Raw genomic sequence first — 12,521 nt, 5'->3', positions numbered from 1 at the left:
CTTAAGGGGAAAAATCTGTCTAATTGAATAGCTTTTTTGTTACATATCACAGCAGTCTAAAAACTTGAGTGAGATTTCGAATATGAATATCCTCTGTGACCTAAAATTTTTAGCAATGTTGTGGCATCATAACATGAGATGTAAGGGATGTGCGGTAGTCATAATACCTACTACTGCGCACCCCATATAACTCATGTTCTGATGCTACAACATTGCTAGAAATTAAACGTCACGGAGAAGATGCATATTTGAAAGTTCACTCAAGTTTTTAGACTGCTGTGATATGTAAAAAAAAAAGCTATTCAATTAGCCAGATTTTTCCCCTCAAGACTGCGGCACACCCCTTATATCTCATGTTTTTATGCCACACCATTGCTGAAAATTTCAGGACACGGAGAATATACAGATTTTGAAAACTCCTGAAATTTTTAGCTTGTTTGGAAATGTAACAAAAGAGTTATTCAGTTAGCAGGAAATTTCCTACTAAGCCCACCACGCACTCCCTGAAAATCCTAAAAGTTTCAGGGAATGTAGAATATTCACAATCATAGGTGCCCTGAAATTCTTGTGTGGCTGGGGCATGTAAAAAAAGCAATCCCCTAAGTATGTACCCCAGAAAAGGGGGTATGCAAAAAATGATTAATTAATGAAAATTGGTTTTTTTGGTATTCTGATTGCATGATAATTTTGTTCATCATTTTAGACAAATTTTGATATTACTTGTGTTGCGTAGAAATGAGTAGAAAAAAAACGGGTACGCGCGCGGAAAAGGGGGTACGCAAAAACTGGGTACAAACGCGGAAAAACCGGGTACGTTTAGTAACCCCCTTTTTTTATATTCATTCTTCTGAAGTAATTTTACTCACTCATTCTTGAATCCTCATTAATTTAAGTTTGTGGGTTGGCCTTCCAGAATGAGCTTTTGGGGGTACCAATGTTTCTGTCCAGTGACTGTACCTGCGCACAAATTGCCAGTTCACATCTCTGCTGGCCCCTAGTGCCCATTGGGGGGTACTAGGTACCTGTGGGGAGTACGCAGGTACGAGGCAAGGGTGTGGGTGTCCAGTCTGTGTCAAAACTCAGGCAGGTACCCGCTCCTGCTGCGGGTAACCAGGTGTGAAGTGTCAGCTTGAGTGGGAGGTCTGATTTTTCTCTGGTCTACAGCTTGACTTTGGTGCTGAGGGGCCAACTGTCACACAAAAATGTAACATGCGCGGGTTTCTGTGACACATTGTGTCACAAAAACGTACGTGCGCACGTTTGTGCAACATATAGACCATCACCCAGCTGTATCATGCCAAGATGAGTGCCTGGCAATCCCAGGGGCTAATTGGCTGAATCCTTTACAAATTATATCTGATTCTCATCCACCATTACAGAAATTCTTTCAAGGAGATTTTCTGGAATTCATTCAAAAACCCTGGGTTATAATCTGAGGCTCCCCTGGACTTGTCCCAGAATTTTAACTCCCTTGGGACAAAATTTAGCAGCTGAAGTGTCACACAAATTTACACATGTGTACTGGTGTGTCCCATTTTTCATCACTGAGCCAATTGATTCCAACCTGAGTGCTCATGCAGAGCCAGGGGCTTAGGTGGACCCTTCCCAAATTATTTATAACTAGAGGCCAAAGCGGCTACGCCACTGCAGGGTGTAAGACCCCCCCCCCCCATATGCCCATCTCCTGTTGTTGAGCCCCCTCCACACCCTTTCCAACCCATGTTTGCCACCCCATGATTATGCAGCCTTCATCATGTCAACCTTAGGCCTTTCCCAGCCTTTCCCATAACACTCATGATTTGGTAAGGCCTAGTTTTCCCATTGGTCCTCATGTAGTCCCACTGTCAGCCTTAGAGCCAACTCAGCTGACCTAAAGTCTGCCTTTTTCTACTTTTTACATATGAATTACTTCATATCTTTTTCATCTTAAGAGATAAACTTGTTTTGACTTCATATTCTGTTTTCTCATGCAATTGTAACCCTAGTTACAACTTACCAATTCTTTGTAACTATACTCCTTCCCTGAGTTATTGAGTTGTAGCGCGCATGCGCAGTTGTGACGTGTCAGCGCTACCAGGCGCGCCAAACCACATGTCCATATGTAAATTACATAAGCAAACTGTGAAAATTTTTGTAGTCAGGATCCCCCTTGCCTGAGGAGGATCTACAGACTTCAGCACACCAGAACCACACCCCAGATAACCCCAGGATCACCACCAAATAGTTTACAACACTCCCAGTATACCTACCGTCACAGGCGCCTAGGATATTGACAGTAAGTAACCTCTTTCACTGAACCTTGTTTATCTCAGAGGTACAACTCTGTGTCTGCTTGATCTGCTCTTCTTTTCTGGCCTTTGCCTTATCCTTGATCACAGGGCTGTCCCTGCTTAACAGTATTCCTTTTCTGTGGTTTTTGCAAGAAACAAACCACATAGGTTTCCCTTTAAAGAACCTTGACTATCCAGAAGGAAGCCAAAATTTTTTGGCTGGATTAAACATGTCTAATCCAGAAGCCCTCCACGTTTCTTTGGTGAGAGGAGGCTGTAGCACTCTCTAGCACAGCTTGGCAGCACTATTCTGAAGAGGTAGCATTGCCAGTGGACGTGCATTGTGCATTCCCACCAGAATAACCTTGAATATCTGCTTATCTTGAATCTGCTCAGTTTCTCTCTCTCTTTCTCTCTCTCTCTTATATTTGTATTTTCTTTATCCAAAGAAATCCAAATATTCCCCCCTTTTTTTCCTGTGTCCTGCTGTCACTATAGAGACTCAGGCTCACACCCACCTCCTCCACCCCAAAGCCGGTTGGCCACCCTACACCAAAAGTACCTCTCATTACCTGCAGGTTAAAGATCAAGCCCCAGATTAAGTCCCCCCCCAGCATTTTCATGCTTGGCCCTTCTACCCACTCACTTTAAATCCCCCACTACACCTTTTAAACCCAAAATATCAGCCAAAGTTGGCTCTGCAAAATCCAAGTATATTAAAGCCTCAGGTTTGTAGAAAAAAAATTCAAGGGTTTCCCCTTACAAAAGGCCAAAATTACAAAAAAAAATCAAAGGTTTTCCCTTTTTTAATACAACAAGCCAAAAAACTGTGGTTTTGCCTACAAAAAGCATGCACACACCAAAAAAACAGTCTACAAGCAAAAAAATACCCGCAACCCACAACCAGCCACCCAGCGCAGCAAGCTGACGCACCGTGGCCCAACACCCATCCCTGTGTAGCAGGGTCAAAAAGCGTTGGGAAGAAGACCCCCAGCCCAGAAGCACAGGGGGGTCCACAAATATCCCCCGCCAAACTGCGCAAATGCAACAGCGGACGGGGGTGAGACAACCCTCAAACTGGAAGTACAGCCCAATAGTTGCCTGAGGAAACATTTTGGCCTCCGACTCTCTTCCTTTTATGATTGTCTGGCACCCCGCCCCCTAACAAATTCAGACCACGCCCATCTGCCAACATCCTTGCTACAGGCAACAAACTCTACCTGACCCACGCCATCAATGCCACCTTCATGTATGCACATACCGCAAACCAACGCCAAGAAAAGAAAACTCAATGTAAATACCGTCCAGAGTTGCTCGTCCATCGATACCACCAGCTCGGGCGGCTCGCAACGGTTGTGGAAGAAGCTCTTCCGCATCGGCTCAAGATCCACCAACAACAACGACTGCAGAAACAGCAGGGATGACGACCAACCCATCGCCGCCAACAAGACGCCCCAGCCAACAGAGCACCACAACCATAGCCCACTCCCTTCGCCCTCCTCCAAGTACAACCCCAACCTGCCAGCAATCAACAATGATCCGCATCCCGACGCGCTGCGTGGCGCCCAGGGAAGAGGCCCGAACCTGGGCCACCGGCTATTGATCTATGTACTCACTCCCGTCATGCGACGACAGGACGATGGAGGACCTGAAGCAGAAGGAGCGCTATGCCTCTTGCTCCCCGCTGCTCTTCAACACCCCAAGCTCTTCCCAGCTGCCTTTGCCGGTGGTCAAGCACCAATTGAGAGCTCCAGCGAGCCCCGCGAACTGACCTTTGACTCCGCCCAACAGCAAGAGCAGCAACAAAAACAACAGACCAAGCTGTTCTCATGATTATGCTTTGACTTAGGCTCCAATTGTGTTGAAGAAAAATGGAGGAAAAAATTCTGCTGATTCCACTGAATCTTCCAATGAGGAAGAGGAAGCTATCAAGGGAATGACCAGTGAAGATGCTTACTGGTTTCCGGTCTTGTAAGTCATTTTGCACATCCCAGGCTATCCACTCCTTCAACACTGCAAGAGCTACGCTTCGCTACGAAAAGCAACGCTTTTGCGTAGCGAAGCGGAAACACGCTACTCTGGATCCAGAATAGCGTTAGCGCTAGCGGAAAATCGCTACTTTGAGCGGTAGCAAAGCGCCAGAACCGCTACTGCAGCTTTGGCCTGCGCATAGCGAAGCGCTTTTTTTTGCCGCTTTGCTACAGTATAGCGCAGCGGAAAAATTGACGCTTTTTGGCGCTAATAGCGCTTTTTAGCGCCAAAAGCGTAGCGAACCGGGTTGCTTTTGTGTCAAAAGCGTAGCGGGCATCTCTGCCTTTTGGTGGAAAATGCCAGAAATAGTACACAAACATCAATCCTCTCATTTTATGATGTGCAGTATTGATGTTTGAATGGTGCTATGGCAGCGCAGCAAAATTGCTACAGTAGCGTTTTTTCCGCTACTATAGCAAGAAGCGTAGCGAATTGCCGCTACTCTGCGCTAAAAAAAGCGCGCTATTTTCTTTAATTTTTTCCCTATAAAAAATGTAGCAAATAGCAAAGCGCCAAGTCCACTACAAAAAGCTTAGCAAAGCAAGGCTAAAACCGCTACGCTTTTGCTACGCTGCCGCTTTTTGTAGTGTAGCTCTTGCACTGTTGACTCCTTCCACCAATCCAACTTATTTCCTGTATATCTATTTATATCTGAAATTTGATGATCAGGGGCTCGGGAGCCTTATTAGGATTGGTGTTTGCCGTATATTTCTTGCTGATGGGCTTGGGAGCGCTAGTGACAATCACCAAGACAAATCTTGGCCCAACAAACTGGGCGAAACAGACAAAATACAAGTTCAGATTGACCCGGAACACGGCGGATGTCTTGTACAGTCTCCGGTTCACCAACTGGCACATCAGCTTCATCACCATCTCCGTCATCCTCTCCGCAGTCAAATGGTACACCAAAAAATGGATGCTTTCCAACTTGTTTGCTCTCAGCTTTGCCTTCAACGCTATCACACTATTGAAGCTTGATAGCTTCAAGACTGGTACCGTCTTACTTGCTAGTCTGTTCATGTCAGTCATTTCCCCCTTTTTTTTCTGAGTCAAGCATGCAACTAATTGACGGACCTCGTTCCTCTAGATATGATGTTTGGTAGGTCTTCGTATCATCCCATGCTTTCGGTGAAAGCGTCATGGTTAGCGTCGCCAAGAACTTTGGTAAGTTTCACCCTTTTCAAACACAACTAGCAGTGGGTGCAAGGTATTCCCTTGAGCTTGGTGCCGGAAGCAGGCAGTTTTGTGAGTTGCTTAGCTCGCCAATTGATTTGCTGCAATCAGCTGCCGGCTGGATGTATGTATGCTTGCTCCTCAAGTGACTCAACCACCCCGCCTTACATCTCCCCACTCAACTCCGGTGCCCATCCCTTTACCCAGCTCTTTTAATTGTTTTGTCCCTCCCAGACACTGCTATCCTAAAGCTGCACACCCAGTCGTCCTCCTCTTTCTCTGCAAAGCTGCAGGCAGTTCTGCCCACTGGCCATTGAAGATTCACTGAATTCTCTCCCATCCCATCGATCCCCATTGGGGGTGGGTCCCAGTGCATTGTAATGTATGTTTGGCAGCCTTTTGTCACACACATAATATGTTTAGACCGGAGGCGGCCTTCCAGATTTAGAAACTTGCTGATAAGATGTCAATGGCATTGCCAATCATGCTTCCCTATATTAAGAAGAACAAAAACAATTCAAATTTTTTGTTGTGCTGTGTTGTTTGAAAATGGACCAGATTTCTTTTTGGCTGATTCTTCTTTGTGATTACCAGCTTTTGAATTGTTCATTATTCAGCACAGTGGAGGAATTCCTAGACCGTCTGGTACCCTTGAAGATGTTAAATTAGACCCACATAAATGAAAATGTCAAATTTATAATAACTATCAGCCATAGATGTGATCTGATGGTATTCTGATTTTTTATAAATATATCTACATGGTTTTTATTTATGAAGTTAAATCATGGGCAGATAATTCTCAAAATCACCAAGTGATCTATCATTTTAATGGATTTCCATATTTTATTTTTGAGGGATCCAAACAAGAAACACTACTGAAACAAGACTACATGCCACAGTTTGACAAAATGGATTCATAATTCAATACATTAATTTAGGATCTGTGGAAGTATAAGTAAAGAGAGTTTTAATATGGCACTACCATGCCAAGGTGAGTGGGCCTGATGAGCACTGCAAAAAATGACAGCAATTGTGATGTATTGGCTTGTATCTTTTTACCTTTAATTCTTTTGCAATCAATCATAGTGTGATTCTATTGGTGGCCTCAAAGATGTTGAGATAGTATATTGGCATTTCCCTATGTAGTATGCTTCTAACCTATACACCCACAACTTAGCCTATATTATACATGTATATAGTCTAGTTGTTCTTCTTACTGTTATCCTTCCTCACTGAATGATTATTGCAAGTTGACTGATCACTGTGCTTGGACCATGTCCTTGACACCTTGTCAATCTCTCTTAGTCTTGTGTCACCCAGTTACCCTCAACAAAAGAAATAAATCTGCTTTTGGCAGAGTATGTTGATATACCTCCTTTTGGTAAGGAGTGTGCATTTTATGTTCAGTGGTGGAGCAGCCTTGTGAGTAGATTCAAAGTTTTAAGATGATGACTGGAATAACTTGTGATGATTTGTAGCTTGAAGTGATTCCAATGAGAAATGTGCCAGTTTGTGTCACTCCAGTGTGATGACTAAAAGTAAAGCCAACATTTTCATGATTTTTTGAGGATGTGGTGGTCATTGGGGGCAATTTTGTGCCTTTTTCCCCTGCAGCGGCGCAGCCGCCTTGGCCTCTAGTAGTACAGATAAATACATAATCAAGAAGGCTAAAATCACTCTAGATAAATAACCCCATCAGCATCTGGCATAATTAGTACTATTACATCATCCAGTCTAGTCACCCCAACTGAAGAGTACATAGTTTAGCCTGAAGAATATTCTAGTGAAACCCCAGCCAGTTGTAGTAGTGGAATTAGCCCAACTAAATATCCTTCCCCAGTACAGAATAACCCCAGAGACAAACCCCAACTTGTTGTACAGGGAAGGCATTGCCCCACTATTTCCCTTGATTATTATTTACCCCAATGTACTAGATCAGTTATAAAGATTACACTCATCAGTTGTTGTTTCCTTTCTCCCTATGCTTGCATTAGAATAGTAAATGATACATACTAGCATTCATCACCTTTATCCTTGAGAAATATCATCAGAGACAGATAACCATCATTGAAACCAGAACAGATTACCTTAGTAAAAAATTGACAGAGAACCAGATACATCCTTGAATCCTCAACCATTCTCCCTTCTCAAACCCTCACTCTCCCCTCCTTGCAGGTTGTCCTTGGAAGACTCCAGTAATAGTTCTCACTAGAATAGAAGTCAGCCACAAAATTATTTTTATTCTTAGTGAACCCTTCTCCCAGAGTTATTCCAGGAGGGCAGTCTTACCAACACCCAAGTATATTATCATACTTATCCCCTCCAAGCTCATCTCACCCATTTGAGAGGTTCCACACCGTCAATCTGGTAACCCCTTCCAGACCCAGATCTGAGCCAAATTTTGCAGGGAAATTTAGGCTTTGAGACTCTGGGAGGCTATCTGGGAACTCAGATTTTTCCAGATTTTGCGGGGAAATCTGGGCTCGATGGCGGGAAGTCCTCCAGTGAAGTTGTGCAGGACCTTGAAATTACCAGCAGTTCTTCCTCAAAGCGTCTTCCGATTTCGGCAATCCGCAGGTGGCGGCTTTCAAGCCCGTTGACTGGGCGAAGGGCTTCCGCCAAGAGACGAGACCATTTTCCCAAAGCCAAGAGTTGATGCTTCTGAGATGACGAAGAAGTTGGCCTACACATCTACTGTGTTTTACTGAATGCTTGGATCATTCTCCAAAATTTCTGGTTTCGTTAACCGGGGACCATCACATACTTTTCAATATCTTTTCCCGCATGGTGCACCTGACAGATGTCAGATGAGGCCCAAGGCCAAATCCACCCCCGGAGCCAGTGTCATCCGGTAGATTGTCTTGGAGTTGGGTAAGAGACGAACTGAGTTCATATTCAGAACCGGAGCGCCTTCTTTACCCTACCCTCCACTGCCCATGCCCGTACCAAGGGGGAAGGGAGGGGCCGACCGAGCGCTGGGTCATTACAGAAGGATATCCCAGGCGGGAGTCAATCTGAAGGGTTGGGTTTAAAGTTAGGTGTGGATTTTCGTCTGCATGTGCTGAAAGAACCTTGAATGCAAGGTTGGCCTACGGTTTGGTGTAAAGTTTAAATAAAGTTATGTAAGTGCATAGCGAAACCAGAAATTTTGAGAAAAATTCAACCATTCTGCAAAACACAGTATGTTATTCAAAATTGCATAAGATTTTTTTACATAAAATCATAAACCGCGATTTTGGCTGGGAGATGTCACTTTAAGTTTTATGCACGCTGACATCTCCCAGCCAAAATTGGTTTTATGATTTTATGTAAATAGTGACATATGCAATTTTGGATACCACAATCGACGTGCTGTGTGTTGGAGGCCGGGGTAGAGCCAATGTGGTAAACTTAGCAAATCCCAAGTTTATTCATCTTTATGCATGTACTTCCCTTTGTACATACATACTCTACTGCGGCTGCACCCATTTGTACCTAGTCTAGTCCAAGGCGCCCGGTACCGGTTCCACTCTTTCCTCACCAAGTTTTGACCGATACCGAGGCGCACTTGAGCTAATCACCTCGACGCACATCTTATCGTCAGGTGAGTGTAATCCACCGAGTTTGGACCGATACCGAGGCGCACTTGAGCTAATCACCTTGACGCACATCTTATCGTCAGAGTGCATTCTCTGAGGAGTCTTACAGGTTAAAAGCCGGCTCTGAGCAGCGCGATCGGGATTCGAGTTCCAATTTTTGGGAGACCAGAATCTGAATGGTCGGTAAAGGAGGAAAAATCAAAGAAATTCAAGAACGAGCGATAGCAGAAACGTTAGAAAAACAGAAGAAAGAAAGAGAGAAAGAAGAACAAGAAAGATTAGAAACAATCAAGAAAATAGAAGAAGAACGGAAAGAATTTTACAAACGTTTAAACACTCCTCAACAATCCTCCTCAAAAGAAGTCGAAATGGCGGACCAAGTAACCGCTGAAGATTTTTTTTGACTAAAAGCCAAACTCAATCGGCTCACGACTTTAGTCAACACCAGTGGAATTCAACAACCCCAATTAATCCAGAACAAAGGGAACAATAGCGTGCTCAACAGCTTCCACAAGAAACCCCTCAAACTCCACCTGATGCATAACCCAAAGAAAACCAAGCTAGCAAAAGGAAAAGCAAATTTCACTGTCTGGAATTGCGAAATTAATCGAACGTTGAAATATGTATTCAAAAATGAGGGCACCTTCACCGAACTAGAGTTGAATTTCAAATCTAAGTCAGCGAAAGATCAAGCCGCAATAGCTTGCCTTCTTTGGTCAACCATTGAAACACCCCTCCTCGATATTGTCGATGGCACCAATTCAGATGATCCTTGGACAATATTCACAAACTTGAAGAGCCAGTGCAATCGATCTGACCGACAGCACAAGCTCGATGTGATAGGACAGTTTGCCAAACTCATGAGCACCCATACTCCAGGCACCGATCTAGATCTCGCGCGATGGAGCAAAGTGTGGGCGGAGATCAACCAACTCAAACTCACCCTTGAAGAAGTCGGTGGACTGTGTTTGCAGTTCAGTTTTGCGGCACCGGTGGGGATAGACGCAAAGACATTCGAATTTGTTGTCGGCCAGAAGCTCGAAGCAGCGGCTGCGCCCACCCTAAGCGATGTGATGACCGTCATACAAGCAGCAACAGGCAAATCTCAACAAAAAGTGGTCGCTGCAGCTGTTGAAGACTCATATGCCCCAATGGACCTCGACACAATCAATGCAGTCCGGTTCCCTCAAGGCAGATATGCTCCGCCCCATTGCCGCAACCCACAAACCCCGAGTCCTAACCCCCAAGGCCAAACGAACCAGCAGAACGGCTTGCCGACAACCCAACCCAAGCACAACCTGTCAGTTGAGAAAGCAACGATCTTCAGAGGTTACCCACTCAACCCCCGGCTCACAACCAAACATGGTATACAATGTCACTATTGTAAACAAAATGGACATTGGTACAATAACTGCCGACTTTTCTGGGAAGACGTCAACTCCGGCGAAATTGGATCGCCGCCAGAAGGACATGATACGCCAGGGTCAAACTATCTACCACCAGACCGACCGTTTGGCAAACACAACCGGATCCGACAACTAGACGTGCCGGAAGTGAGTGACGGTAAAATTCTTCTGGACTCCGGAGCTTCGACTCATGTGAGTGGTTCCCTCGACTTCTACACTTCAACGGAAAAACTCAATCAACCCAGGAAGATACTCCTAGCAGTCACTGACTGCTTGGTTGATGTTAGCCTCAAGGGAACAATCACGATACCGACGAAGCAGGGGAACGTGACGATTGAAGGCGTTTTCTATTGCCCCGGAGTAGACGGAGTCATCCTTTCGGTTGGTCGATTGACATGCGCGGGTTGGAATCTCATGGTACAAGGGCAGAATGCAACTCTTACTAGCCCCTCAAATGTAGTTTTCAATACTTTGTACAAAAATTACTGCTGGTTCCTAAGTAATTTACAACAATCATTGAAAATTAACAAAGTAACCCAGCGCCCATTGTTTGATCCGTTCTTGTGGCATCGTCGACTTGGACATGTGTCAGAAGAAGTAGTAAGAAACTACCTCAAGCAGCACTACCCGGATGAAATTGAAGGAAAGAAATGGGAATTGTTCTTTTGTACCCAATGTGCAAAATCCAAGAGTGTCGACAAGAAGTCTCCAGGCGGTAACTCCCTCATACCACGCGACGAACCTCTAGATCTCCTAGTTTCCGACGTGGCCGGTCCTTTTCAATACGACATGTCGGGGAAACGCTACGTACTCACGATGCGAGATCATGCGTCCACATACATATGGTGTGACATAATGGTTGAAAGGAGCGAGGTCCCGTCGAAGATCATGGCATGGCTTCATCATCTTAAGAATACATTTGGTCGATACCCGAAGAACATCAGATGCGACAATGCACCGGAGTACACGGCGTCGCTGGGTCCCGATCGGAGTCTCATTAGCTCCTGTACCACCATACAGCCCAGATGAAAATGGCGAGGCTGAGCAAGTTAACAGAACCCTGGGCGACATGGCCAGGACAATGCTACACGAGTCAGGAATGCCGCGACCATACTGGAGTTACGCGTATCGAATGGCGGCACACATCCACAACCGTATTCCAAACAAGAAGACTAGCTCTTGTCCGCTGACAGTGCTGTACAAAATTCAAATCAACCTCAATGTATTGTACCCTTTTGGAGCTGATGCGATCGTGCATATCCCGAAGGACAAGCGCGACAAACTTTCGGAGCGTGCGCATGTTGGGAAGCTCATCGGTTATCCGGCATCGGGAGGAGGTTGGCTAATTCACTCAACACGAGATGGACGTATACTGCATTCGACTTCTGTTATATTTCCTGAATTCCAAAACCTCCCGGTCAAGAAGAAAGAACCCAAGAAGACGGACCTAGATTTCATAATCAACCAGCTAGTACTCAAATTGGGGGAAGAAGAAACTGATGTGATGGCAAAAGCGGAAGAGCGTGCGGTAGCAAACCTTCCGGTAGGCGAAGACAGAAGACTCCCTCTCAACATCAAGACAGTGTTACAAGCGGTAGACTCAGTGAAGTGGTTCAAGGCGGCAAATTACGAGATTGACAAGTTTTTCGAGCTAGGGGTATGGACGCCGGTTGAACCATTTGCAGGCGTGAAAGCACTAGGGTGCCGATGGGTTTTTGCAATCAAGGATGGAAGCTCCCCGGATGAACCGGAGATATTCCGTGCACGGTACGTAGCCAAGGGATTCAACCAAGTTATGGGGGGAGACTGTAACAAAACATACGCGCCAACAGCCTCACTAGTAACTCTGAGATTGCTCATTTCTCTAGCAATCAAGTATCACTATCCGATAGCGATCTTTGACGTCAGCTTGGCTTATCTGTACAGCCCAATTGAGGAAGAAGTTTACGTGCAACCTCCTATAGAAATCAGACCGGAACTCAAGGGGAAGATCATGAAACTCAAGAAGGCAATGTACGGAACGAAGCAAGCGGCACGATGTTGGTGGAAATTTTTCAAGTCAA

At 45.1% G+C, this 12,521-nt stretch overlaps 2 protein-coding genes across 2 annotated transcripts; one reads left to right on the top strand and one right to left on the bottom strand.

Moving 5' to 3' along the window:
* Positions 1–3,506: 3,506 nt before the first annotated feature.
* PtA15_6A713 (uncharacterized protein) lies at positions 3,507–4,103 on the top strand (the record flags this gene model as incomplete). Its single annotated transcript, XM_053170448.1, has 1 exon — positions 3,507–4,103. The coding sequence occupies one exon, from the start codon at positions 3,507–3,509 to the stop codon at positions 4,101–4,103; it is 597 nt and encodes a 198-aa protein (XP_053021638.1).
* An 843-nt stretch (positions 4,104–4,946) lies between these two features.
* On the bottom strand, positions 4,947–8,165 carry PtA15_6A712 (uncharacterized protein; the record flags this gene model as incomplete). The annotated part of the gene is made up of 2 exons (XM_053170447.1): positions 4,947–5,072; positions 8,007–8,165. 2 exons carry the CDS (start codon positions 8,163–8,165, stop codon positions 4,947–4,949), a joined length of 285 nt encoding a protein of 94 aa, XP_053021637.1.
* Positions 8,166–12,521: the final 4,356 nt, after the last annotated feature.

The sequence above is a fragment of the Puccinia triticina genome, chromosome 6A (assembly GCF_026914185.1).
Source record: "Puccinia triticina chromosome 6A, complete sequence".
NCBI classification, from domain to species: domain Eukaryota; kingdom Fungi; phylum Basidiomycota; class Pucciniomycetes; order Pucciniales; family Pucciniaceae; genus Puccinia; species Puccinia triticina.
Note: the sequence above shows the minus strand (reverse complement) of the source record. Positions and strands in the feature narration are given on the sequence as shown.